Source organism: Phocoena phocoena, chromosome 2 (assembly GCF_963924675.1).
Source record: "Phocoena phocoena chromosome 2, mPhoPho1.1, whole genome shotgun sequence".
NCBI classification, from domain to species: domain Eukaryota; kingdom Metazoa; phylum Chordata; class Mammalia; order Artiodactyla; family Phocoenidae; genus Phocoena; species Phocoena phocoena.
This window is the reverse complement of record NC_089220.1, coordinates 60,777,301-60,790,974: the sequence shown is the minus strand read 5'-3', so window position 1 is coordinate 60,790,974 and position 13,674 is coordinate 60,777,301. Positions and strand designations below refer to the sequence as shown.

Here is a 13,674-nt window from a genome sequence, read left to right as displayed (position 1 = left end):
ATGTAGTGTCCTTCTTTGTCACTTGTAATAGTCTTTATTTTAAAGTCTATTTTGTCTGAAATGAGATTTGCTACTCCAGCTTTCTTTTTTTTTTTTTGAGAAAGAATTACTTTGTTATTTATTTATTTATTTTTAACATCTTTATTAGGGTACAATTGCTTTACAATGGTGTGTTAGTTTCTGCTCTATAACAAAGTGAATCAGTTATATATATACATATGTTCCCATATGTCCTCCCTCTTGCGTCTCCCTCCCTCCCACACTCCCTATCCCACCCCTCCAAGCTGTCACAAAGCACCGAGCTAATATCCCTGTGCCATGCAGCTGCTTCCCACTAGCTATCTACCTTACTACGTTTGTTAGTGTGTGTATGTCCATGACTCTTTCTTGCCCTGTCAAAGCTCACCCTTCCCCCTCCCCATATCCTCAAGTCCATTCTCCAGTAGGTCTGTGTCTCTATTCCCGTCCCACCCCTAGGTTCTTCATGACATCCTTTTTTTTCTTAAATTCCATATATATGTGTTAGCATACGGTATTTTTCTTTTTCTTTCTGACTTACTTCACTCTGTATGACAGACTCTAGGTCTATCCATCTCATTACAAATAGCTCAATTTCATTTCTTTTTAAGGCTGAGTAATATTCCATTGTATATATGTGCCACATCTTCTTTATCCATTCATCCGATGATGGGCACTTAGGTTGTTTCCATCTCCGGGCTATTGTAAATAGAGCTGCAATGAACATTTTGGTACATGACTCTTTTTGAATTATGGTTTTCGCAGGGTATATGCCCAGTAGTGGGATTGTTGGGTCATATGGTAATTCTATTTGTAGTTTTTTAAGGAACCTCCATACTGTTCTCCATAGTGGCTGAACCAATTCACATTCCCACCAGCAGTGCAAGAGTGTTCCCTTTTCTCCACACCCTCTCCAGCATTTATTGTTTCTAGAATTTTTGATGATGGCCATTCTGACTGGTGTGAGATGATATCTCATTGTAGTTTTGATTTGCATTTCTCTAATGATTAATGATGTTGAGCATTCTTTCATGTGTTTGTTGGCATTCTGTATATCTTCTTTGGAGAAATTTCTATTTAGGTCTTCTGCCCATTTTTGGATTGGGTTGTTTGTTCTTTTGTTATTGAGCTGCATGAGGTGCTTGTAAATTTTGGAGATTAATCCTTTGTCAGTTGCTTCATTTGCAAATATTTTCTCCCAGTCTGAGGGTTGTCTTTTCGTCTTGTTTAGGTATTCCTTTGCTGTGCAAAAACTTTGAAGTTTCATTAGGTCCCATTTGTTTATTTTTGTTTTTATTTCCATTACTCTAGGAGGTGGGTCAGAAAGGATCTTGCTGTGATTTATGTCATAGAGTGTTCTTCCTATGTTTTCCTCTAAGAGTTTGATAGTTTCTGGCCTTACATTTAGGTCTTTAATCCATTTTGAGCTTATTTTTGTGTATGGTGTTAGGGAGTGATCTAACCTCATACTTTTACATGTACCTGTCCAGTTTTCCCAGCACCATTTATTGAAGAGACTGTCCTTTCTCCACTGTACATTCCTGCCACCTTTATCAAAGATAAGGTGTCCATATGTGCGTGGGTTTATCTCTGGGCTTTCTATCCTGTTCCATTGATCTATCTTTCTGTTTTTGTGCCAGTACCATACTGTCTTGATTACTATAGCTTTGTAGTATAGTCTGAAGTCAGGGAGCCTGATTCCTCCATCTCCTTTTTTCGTTCTCAAGATTGCTTTGGCTATTCGGGGTCTTTTGTGTTTCCATATAAATTGCGAAATTTTTTGTTCTAGTTCTGTGAAAAATGCCAGTGGTAGTTTGATAGGGATTGCATTGAATCTGTAGATTTTTTGGAGAAGTAACAACTGACACTGAAGAAATAAAAAAAATCATGAGAGAGTACTGCAAGCAACTCTATGCCAATAAATGGACAATCTGGAAGAAATGGACAAATTCTTAGAAATGCACAACCTGCCAAGACTGAATCAGGAAGAAATAGAAAATATGAACAGACCAATCACAAGCACTGAAATTGAAACTGTGATTAAAAATCTTCCAACAAACAAAAGCCGAGGACCAGATGGCTTCACAAGTGAATTCCATCAAACATTTAGAGAAGAGCTAACACCTATCCTTCTCAAACTTTTCCAAAATATAGCAGAGGGAGAAACACTCCCAAATTCCTTCTACGAGGCCACCATCACCTTGATACCAAAACCGGACAAGGATGTCACAAAGAAAGAAAACTATAGGCCAATATCACTGATGAACATAGATGCAAAAATCCTCAACAAAATACTAGCAAACAGAATTCAACAGCGCATTAAAAGGATCATACACCATGATCAAGTGGGGTTTATTCCAGGAATGCAAGGATTCTTCAATATACGCAAATCTATCAATGTGATAAACCATATTAACAAATTGAAGGAGAAAAACCATATGATCATCTCAATAGATGCAGAGAAAGCTTTTGACAAAATTCAACACCCATTTATGATAAAAACCCTGTAGAAAGTAGGCATAGAGGGAACTTTCCTCAACATAATAAAGGCCATATATGACAAGCCCACAGCACACATCATCCTCAATGCTGGATAACTGAAAGCATTTCCACTAAGATCAGGAACAAGACAAGGTTGCCGACTCTCTCCACTCTTATTCAACATAGTTTTGGAAGTTTTAGCCACAGCAATCAGAGAAGAAGAGGAAATAAAAGGAATCCAAATCGGAAAAGAAGAAGTAAAGCTGTCACTGTTTGCAGATGACATGATACTATACATTAAGAATCCTAAAGATGCTACCAGAAAACTACTAGAGCTAATCAATGAATTTGGTAAAGTAGCAGAATACAAAATTAATGCACAGAAATCTCTGGCATTCCTATATACTAATGATGAAAAATCTGAAAGTGAAATCAAGAAAACACTCCCATTTACCATTGCAACAAAAAGAATAAAATATCTAGGAATAAACCTACCTAAGGAGACAAAAGACCTGTATGCAGAAAATTATAAGACACTGATGAAAGAAATTAAAGATGATACAAATAGATGGAGAGATATACCATGTTCTTGGATGGGAAGAATCAACATTGTGAAAATGACTCTACTATCCAGCTTTCTTTTGATTTCCGTTTGCATGGAATATCTTTTTCCATCCCCTCACTTTCACTCTGTATGTGTCCCTAGGTCTGAAATGGGTCTCTTGTAGACAGCATATATACACGTCTTGTTTTTGTATCCATTCAGCCAGCCTATATCCTTTGGTTGGAGCATTTAATCCATTTACATTTAAGGTATCAATATGTATGTTCCTGTTACCATTTTCTTAATTGTTTTGGGTTTGTTATTGTAGGTCCTTCCCTTCTCTTGTGTTTCCTGCCTAGAGAAGTTCCTTTAGCATTTGTTGTAAAGCTGGTTTGGTGGTGCTGAATTCTCTTAGCTTTTGCTTGTCTGTAGAGGTTTTAATTTCTCCATGGAATCTGAATGTGATCCTTGCTGGGTAGAGTAATCTTGGTTGTAGGTTTTTCCCTTTCATCTCTTTAAATATGTCCTGTCACTCCTTTCTGGCTTGCAGTTTCTGCTGAAAGATCAGCTGTTAACCTTATGGGGATTCTCTTGTATGTTATTTGTTGTTTTTCCTTTGCTGATTTAAATATTTTTTCTTTGCATTTAATTTTTGATAGTTTGATTAATATGTGTCTTGGCATGTTTCTCCTTGGATTTATCCTCTATGGAACTCTCTGGACTTCCTGAACTTGATTGACTATTTCCTTTCCCTTATTAAGGTAGTTTTGAACTATAATCTCTTCAAATATTTTCTCAGTCCCTTTCTTTTTCTCTTCTTCTTCTGAGACCCCTATGATTTGAATGTTGTTGCATTTAATGTTGTCCCATAGGTTTCTGAGATTGTCCTCAATTGTTTTCATTCTTTTTTCTTTATTCTGCTCTGCAGTAGTTATTTCCAGTATTGTTTCTTCTAGGTCACTTATCCATTCTTCTGCCTCAGTTATTCTGCTATTGATTCCTTCTAGATAATTTTTAATTTCATTTGTTGTGTTGTTCATCATTGTTTGTTTGTGCTTTAGTTCTTCTAGGTCCTTGTTAAACATTTCTTATATTTTCTCCATTTTGTTTTGAAGATTTTGGATATCTTTACTATCATTACTCTGAATTCTTTTTCAGATAGACTGCCTATTTCCTCTTCATTTGTTTGGTCTTGTGGGTTTTTATTTTGCTCCTTCATCTGGTGTGTGTTTCTCTCTCTTCTCATTTTGATTAACCCACTGTGTTTGGGGTTTCCTTTTTGCAGGCTTCAGTTTCGTACTTCCTGTTGCTTTTGGTGTCTGCCTCCAGTGGCTAATGTTGGTCAGTGGGTTGTGTAGGCTTCCTGGTGGTGGGGACTGGTGCCTGTGTTCTGGTGGATGAGGCTGGATCTTGTCTTTGTGGTGGGCAGGAATGCATCCGGTGGTGCGTTTTAGGGTTTCTGTGACCTTATTATGATTTTAGGCAACCTTTATGCTAATGAGTGGGGTTGTGTTCCTGTCTTGCCAGTTGTTTGGCCTAGGGGGTCCAGCACTTTAGCTTGCTGGTGCTACAGTGCTGGAGACAGTTGAGGGGAGCTGGGTCTTAGTATTGAGATGGAGATCTCTGGGAGAGATTTTGCCATTTGATATTACATGGAGCCGGAAGTTCTCTGGTGGAACAATGTCCTGACCTCAGCTCTCCCACCTCAGAGGCACAGGCCTGACACCTGGCCGGAGGACCAAGATCCTGTCAGCGACCCAGATTTTGGGAAGTCTGAGGTCTTCTGCCAGCATTCAGTAGGTGTTCTGTAGTAGTTGTTCCACATGTAGATGTATTTCTTATGTATTTGTGGGGAGGAAGATGATCTCCACATCCTATTCCTTCACCATCTTGAAGGTCTCCTTCCACATTCTCTTTTTAAAAAGCAATCATTGATTGTTAGTAGGTTCTGCTGTTCTGATATCTATAAAGTGCAGTGTTAAAAATTTTTCCTTGTTACTGTTAAAAGCATTGTTTTAAGTATGTAATAGCTGCTATTCCATCATATTTGAATATTTTGTGCAAGCATATGGTAAAATAGTTCCAAAATCTCTTGTGTGTCACATAGTTTGTCTTTGAAGAATAATGATGAAAGTGACCAGGTATCTTTCTGCAATGTCTAGTAATTCTTTTATATTGTGCTATAACTACTTTCCATAAATACAACAGAGAGGATGAGCAAAAATTCAATGTATTTAGATTTCTAAATTACCCATAGCCGTCTGCATATCTGTTCCATTCTCAGTGATAACTGCATGATACTCTTTTTAAAAATTTATTTATTTAGTTAGTTTTTTGGCTGCGCTGGGTCTTTGTTGTGGCATGCAGGCTCTGTGGCACACGGGCTTCTCTAGTTATAGCGCACAGGCTTAGTTGCGGTATGTGGGATCATAGTTCTCCCACCAGGGATCGAACCCAGGCCCCCTGCATTGGGAGCGCTGAGTCTTAACACCTGGACCACAAAGGAAGTCCCTACATGATACTTTTAAAAGTTGATTTTCTATTGAATAAATATTTAGAATTTTTGAAATGTTAGTGGAGACCTAAAAATTTCAGCAAACGAAGCAGTGGAAGGATTTTATTCATCATGTATCCACCAGGCTATGAAACTTAGGTCTTGTAGTTGTTTCTATATATCCAAATCTCTGATTACAAGATAGAGAAGTACCACATTTAATAATAATCATAATTATTGTAACAATCCTTACAACAATAAATATTTATATAATTTAATTGACTGAGTTAAAAGTATAAAGCATTTAAGGAAATTTTCATTCCAATTAATATTTAGAATGCTTACTTGTATTTGTCAGTGAAGAGTTGCATATTGACAGTAACTCCAAATGATATGTTTTGTTCATAATACTGATGTTTATATACTAAAGAGATTCAATGCCAACCTATGACGTCACAGGATCATTGATTGCTCCTAAGACCAGGGATGTCAGAAATAATGTAGAAGTATCTATGTGGCTAAAGTCCAATGCCAAAGCCAAACTGTGGGTTTTGGCCAAATACTTAGTCTGCAGCCAGACTTTGATGCATCTCTGGTGTTTTCTAGAATTCTACCTTTCCTGTATATTGCTCTTTTGGTAATGTTATACTATGAAGCAACAGTAATCATAGGCTTTTAAAAGTATTCCACTATATAGCTTAAAACTGTTGTCTTTTTTTTTAATCACAGAGTGTGCAAGCAAGCAGAATTTTATTTGAGAAATTTACATCTGAAAACAAGGAAAGTGTCATTACTTTAAATCAACATAGATGTTCTAGGGTAAGTATAATTTTTATTCTAAATTATGGGTTGGTGGCTTTATGTGACTACAGTTCAGATATTATTTCTAGCGATTTCAGAAATAATTTCTTGATGCTTCCTCATTCTGGGAAATGCCTCAGAATATTCACTAGTGTCTTTGCAGAGAACATGTTTCCTCTTTCAAATCTGTGGTCTTTATGACACTCAGAAGATGTTATTTACTAATCAATAGCAGGATATCTGCTGTGAGTTTTCCTAAAATTCCTAAAATGTCTGGGTTTGCACTTATTTATCACTGCTTGCCCAGGTCTTAAATGATCAAAGGAACATGTTTATGAATCTTTTGACCAAATGCAGGGAGGGAATTGTTTATGGCTATGAAACAGAGTAAAACTGAATTCTCTAAATGGTGATTGGACTCATGCCCATGACATTATTATCCCTACAGTGTATCTAAATAAACTAATTAATAAACACAATTGGAGAGAAAAGAGATAGCAATTGAGGGAAGAAGAAAGGTATGAAATTTATATTAGTGGTTTAATAAATATCTTGAACTTTATGAGGGACAAACAAGAAAGGGTTTTATTTTTCTTTCCTTAAGGCCTTCAGCCCTTACTCCCCTTGGTGATATCTTGGGATGCTGAGTGTCACGTAGTAGGGAGCCTTATTGACCTAGGACAAGTCAAATCCCCATTCTGGTCAGTTACACTAGGTTTAATATGTGTCTGTGCCACCTTCTGTATTCCCCATACAGTCAGGTAATACTTATTTTTGGAGTAATATTTCTATTTAATATAGATCACTTTTGCTGTTTTTAACATATATCATTATTGCTTATTAAATATTTGTCCTCATATATGTTTTATCTTTTTATTTTTCATTAGTCTGAGTGATATGGGGGTCATATCATTCTTGTTTTATCCACAGCACCTAGAACAGTGACCATCACTTAAAAACATAATTGAACCAACAAATGACACTTTCTAGTTTGGAATGCATGGACTACTCTAGTAGCATTACTTATACCTACCTGTCAGATATTACTGTTTTTAACGGCTGTTTCTAATCCATCTTCCCTATTGTCCCCTGCAATGTTCTTAAAACACAGGTGTAATTACAACACTCAATCTCAACAAACTGAATAACTCCACCTATCAAAGTCAGAGTGCTTAACTAAGCCTCATAACCTGGCCTTGACTATATTTTCTATCTTACCTCCCATTATGCTTCTGCTTCCATGTAACCCCCAGGTACCCTGTACTCTGCCTGCACCAGAGTCCTTGGGGACTAAAATCCCAGCACCTTGACACTTCTCTGTGCTTGTTTAGGCTATTCCGTTGGCCTGGGATGTTCTCAACCCCTTCTCAGTTTATGGAAATGTCACTACCTTTTACAGGCCAGCCCTAATGCTGCCTCTTCAAGCTGGTCAATCCAGGTTCCTTTCCATTCTTAATTGACCTCCACCTCTCCTGTGCTCTCTTTGCACCTGATTCATGCTATCTTTACAGTCATTGTTACAGCTGCTTTGGATTATAGTTACTTCTTTATGTCTGTTTCCACCATCATACATGAAATAGGTAAGTTTTTTTGTACTTTCTACTCTATTTGGTATGTTAGTACTTCACAACTCTTTTAGTATAACAGTTCTCATAGCAAGTAATAATATTTGTGTGGCCTTACGGGGTAAAAGGTTGAGGTTGCTCATGATTTAAAGGAGACTGTTCAGTAGCCACTGAAAAGTAGGAGGAACAGTAGCCACTCCAGGTCCCACTAGTGCAGCCCCAGGGCTAAGAGGATTAATGGCCCAGCATATCTATGGCACATTTACACACACCTGTGCTACTTTCTGGAAACTTTAGTGTTTGTTATATATGTTGAATTAAAAAAATAAGATAGCTTCCATTATTATACACTTTTCAAAATTAATTGATGGATTTTAAGCTCTGCTCCCATCTGAAGTCAGTGATTACAAAATCAGTAAGAGCCTGTATTTTAATTAGTGTTTCTGCATTTCATTAATTTACTTAAACAGTTATTATTAGCCGATTGTCATATGATATTTTAGTTTACCAAATAGTGTCTAGAGTCAGTGTATATTTGTCATTTGATTATTTCACAGATGTTTTTCCTAAGAAAATCAGCCTCATTTGAAAATATCCAAAAAGGTTTCAGCATGCAATCTCCACAATTAAAGGTATGATAATTTTTCAGTTTTTGTTATTCAAAAGAAATGTTTACATTTCTAGTAATAATCACCACCTATGCTTTTTGTTGGCTTTCCTGAAATAATGTGATCACTTGATTCATCCAGAGTTGACTGAAATTTTGGATTCAACTGTGTATTTGGTAGCCCCTGTAAGATTGTTGTTCATAGTGCCAATTGAAGATTTTCAACATCTCTTGGAAGTGTCTCATATTCATACTTTGACTTTACTTGGTATATTATAAATCAAGTCACTTATAATATTGATCTACACTTGCATTGGGCTCACAGTGTTAATACATTTTCATGGACTCTATTCCAGTTTGGTCTTGAGCTACACAATATCCTGATAAGAGGGAAGATGAGATAGATACTATCCTTGTTTTATATATGAAAAAGCAAAGGTCAGAAAGTGATAAGTGGCAGAGCTAGTACTTAAACCCACACCTTCTCTTACCAAACGCAATGGACTTTCCTCTGCAACAAGAATCCATAAGCGTTTTTGAGTGCTGATCTTACGTTTAGTGGCATTGGCAAATAGCTCCCAGCTTTTGTTTTTCTCTCTGAAATCTGACACTCAGCTTCCTTGATTCTCCATGTTACTTGCTTCTAACTTGCTTTTAACCTGCTTAACTTTAGCCTGCTTCCTATTGCATTTCTGGTGTTCTTCTTTCTTACCAACTTTTTGATTGTTCTGTCTTGTATCCCTGTACACTGACACCATCCTTAAGATTTTTCTATTGACATATAACATATATGTTATATATTAATATATATATATTATATATTAATATATATAACATATTAATATATATAACACATATAATATAACATATATATTAATATAACATTATATTAGTTTCAGATGTACCACATAATTATTTGGTACCTGTGTATATTGTGAAATGATCATCACAGTACGTCTAGTTAACATCCATCATCCCACATATTTACATCATTTTTCTTGTGCTTAGAACTTCTAAGAGCTACTTTCTTAGCAACTTTCAAATATACAATATGGTATTTTAACTGTAATCACCATGCTGTACATTAAATCATTCCCAGGACTTATTTATTTTATAACTAAGTTTGTACCTTTTGACCACTACACCCAGTTTGCCCATCTCCTACTCCCTGCCTCTGGCAACCATGAATCTGTTCTCTGTATCTATGAGGGTTTTTTTTTGTTGTTTGTTTGTTTTTAGATTCTACATATAAGTGAGGTCATACAGTATTTCTCTTTCTCTATCTGACTTATTTCATTTAGCAGAATGTCCTCAAGGTCCATCCATGTTATTGCCAGTGGCAGGATTTCCTTCTTTTTTATGGCTGAATGACATTCTATTGTGTATGTATATCTATATCTATATCTATATCACATTTTCTTTATTCATTCATCTGTTGATAGGTAGATTGTTTCCATATCTTGGCTATCATGAATGATGTGGCTATGAAAATGGGAGTGTGGAGATATCTTCAAGATCCTGATTTCATTTCCTTTGGCTATATACCCAGAAGTGGGATTGCTGGATCATATAGTAGTTCTATTTTTAATTTTTTGAAGAGTCTCCATGCTGTTTCCATAGTGGCTGTACCAATTTACATTTCCCACAACAGTGTACAAGAGTTCCAACACTTGAACTCACACTTCCAGCACAGCCTCACCAACACTTGATGTCTCTTGTCTTTTTTTCTTTCTTGTCTTTTTGATAATAGCTATTCTAACAGGTGTGAGGTGATATCTCACTGTGATTTTTATTTGCATTTCCCTGATAAGTAGTGACATTGAGCACCTTTTCATGAACCAGTTGGCCATTTGCATATCTTCTTGGGAAAAATCTCTACTGAGTTTCTTTGCCCATTTTTAAATTGGATTGTTTCTTTTTCTTGCTATTGAGTTGGAAGAGTTTCTTACATATTTTGGAATTAACTCCTTATGAGATAGATGGTTTGTAAATATTTTCTCCCATTTCATAGGTTGCCTTTTCATTCTGCAGATTGTTTATTTTGCTGTGCAGAGGCTTTTAAGTTTGATGTAGTCCCACTTGTTTATTTTTGCTTTTGTTGCTTGTGCTTTTGGTGTCATATCCAAAAAATCATCACCAAGACCAACATCAAGGAACTTTTCCCTGTGGTTTTTTTCTAGTTTTACAGTTTCAGGTCTTACATTTAAGTTTTTAATTCATTTTGAGTTAATTTTTGTGTGTAGTGTAAGATAGGAGTCCAATTTCATTCTTTAGCATGTGAATATTCAATTTTCCCAGGACAGTTTATTGAAGAACCTATACTTTCACCATTGAGTATTGTTGGCTCCCTTGTCAAATATTAGTTGACTATATATGCATGGGATAATTTCTGAGATTCTGATTCTGTTCCATTGGTCTCTGTGTCTGTTTTTTTTTTGTTTTTTGGGGTTTTTTTGGTGGTACACGGGCCACTCACTGTTCTGGCCTCTCCCATTGTGGAGCACAGGCTCCAGACGCACAGGCTCAGCGGCCATGGCTCACGGGCCTAGCCGCTCCGCGGCATGTGAGATCTTCCCAGACCGGGACACGAACTCATGTCCCCTGCATCAGCAGGCAGACTCTCAACCACTGCACCACGAGGGAAGCCCTGGGCAGAGGACCTTAATAGACATTTTTCCAAAGAAGATATACAGGTAGCCCAACAGGCACATGAAAAGATGTTCAACATCACTAATTATTAGGGAAATGTAAACCAAAACCAGTGAGCTATTACCTCACACCTGTTAGAATGGCTATTATCCAGAAGGCAAGAAATAACAAGTATTGGAGAGGATGTGGAGAAAAGGGAACCTTCTTACACTGTTAGTGAGATTGTAAATTGGTGCAGCCACTATGGAAAACAGTATGGAGGTTCCTCAAAAAATTAAGAATAGAATTATCATGTGATCTGGGTATTCCACTTCTGGGTGTTTATCCAAAGAATATGAAAACAATAATTGGAAAAGAAAGATGCACTCCTATGTTCATTGCAACATTATTTATAATTGCTGAAATATGGAAACAACCTAAGTGTGCATCCATGGATAAATGAATAAAGAAGATGTGGCGCATATATATATATATATATATATATATATATATATATACACACACACATACATACATAGTGGGGTGTGTGTGTGTCTTATACATATACATGCACACACACAATGGACTACTACTCATCCATAAAAAGAATGAAATCTTGTCACTTGTGACAACATAGATGGACTTTGAGGGTATTATTCTAAGTGAAATAAGTCAGAAGGAAAAAGACAAATGTCATATGATTTCACTAATGTGTGGAATTTAAAATGAAACAAAACCAAAATAAATAAATAAACAAATCAAAACCAAAAGAAACTCATAGATACAGAGAACAGATTGTTGTTACCAGAGGAGAAGGGGGCTTGCGGGGTGAGGAAAAGGGGTGAAGGGGGTCAGTTTAATGGTGATGGATGGTAGACTTTGCGGGTGGTCACTTTGTAGTATATACAGATGTTGAATGAGAGTGTTGTACACCTGAAACTTACATAATAAAAAGTATAATGATAAATACTGTTCTTACTTATATGTAGAATCTAAAAAGCATAACTTATAGAAACATAGAGTAGACTTGTGGTTGCAAGGGCTGGGGCAGGAGAAGAGGAATGGGGAGATGTTTGTCAATGGGTGTAAACCTTCATTTATAAGATAAATTCTGGGGCTCTAAGGTACAGCATGGTGACTATAATTAACGATACTATATTATATACTTGAAAGTTGTTAAAAGAGTAGATCTTAAATGTTATCACCACACAAAAACAATGGTAATTATATGAGGGGATTGGGGTGTTAACTAACCTTATCGTGGTAATCATTTCACAGTATATATGTTTATCATATCATTACACAGCATACCTTAAGTTTATATATGTTATATGTCAGTAATATCTCAGTGAAGCTGGAAAACAAACAAAAAACCCAAACCTACCTGGTAGTTCTGCTTTATAGTTATAGATTCTGTCAGTAATTCCTTCTTAAGTGTTCTACAGAGCTGCATAATTCATAGCTAGTCAGCAAGTGGGGAATATGAAAATCTTACATTCTACTTTTTTTCAGGCTGTTCTACTTTTTCTTGGTACATACGTATGTGTTTGTTTTTCTTGATATATACATATACATACATATATTCTATAGTCTGTATTTCTCTATTCTCTATTTTAATTACATATTGAGTTGAATACAATTTCTTGAGATGGGGGAAGTATATATAGTAAGTCACAGAGGGTCAATATCCCTATTGCACTTTAGTACATCTTAAAGTATATTACCAGCTTGTATGGAATTGTTATATTTGGAATTTGGGCCTATATTCACTATAAAGAAAAATTTTTCTGTAACGAATTATTATTTACTAGGAAAGTTAAATGTAGTTAATTTAGTGACAATAGCTCAAAAGGCAAGAAATGCTGTATGAAAGGATTGGAACTGCTCTCTCTTTTATTAGTAATGAGTGTTGTTAGAGTTTCAAGTTACTAATGCATAATTCTTGTAAATTATTTATTAATGTATTATATTAATATTATTATTAAAAATGAAGTTGGTTCTCTAATGATTAGATAAAATGAATATTAGGCTGAAATTCTGTTATTTAAGCCTGTAAGTATTGAATTGAAAATAATTGAATACTATGTATAGAAATTCAATATTGTTAAGGTGCTTTTGAAAATAGATTTACAAATTGATTTTATTTATTTATTTATTTTTGGCTGCATTGGGTCTTCATTGCTGTGTGCAGGCTTTCTCTAGTTGCAGTGAGTGGGGGCTACTCTTCGTTGTGGTGCACGGGCTTCTTATTGCGATGGCTTCTCTTGTTGTGGAGCACAGGCTCTAGGCACACAGGCTTCAGTAGTTGTGACACATGGGCTCAGTAGTTGTGGCTCACGGGCTCTAGAGCACAGGCTCAGTAGTTGTGGCGCACGGGCTTAGTTGCTCCGCAGCATGTGGGATCTTCCCGGACCAGGGCTCTAAGCCATGTCCCCTGCATTGGCAGGCGGATTCTTAACCATTGTGCCACTGGGGAAGTCCCACAAATTGATTTTATAAGGTAAGGTATTTAAATAATTTTTGCCCATTCTACCAC

General features: G+C 36.2%; 1 protein-coding gene across 1 annotated transcript in view; it reads left to right on the top strand.

The window, feature by feature from the left end:
- TTC6 (tetratricopeptide repeat domain 6) overlaps positions 1-13,674 on the top strand; it is a 199,394-nt gene that overhangs the window by 121,865 nt on the left and 63,855 nt on the right. Inside the window, exons 8-9 of the mRNA XM_065871682.1 lie at positions 6,267-6,356; positions 8,461-8,535. Coding sequence (XP_065727754.1) covers positions 6,267-6,356; positions 8,461-8,535 — 165 coding nt within the window. The remainder of the gene's footprint in view (positions 1-6,266; positions 6,357-8,460; positions 8,536-13,674) is intronic.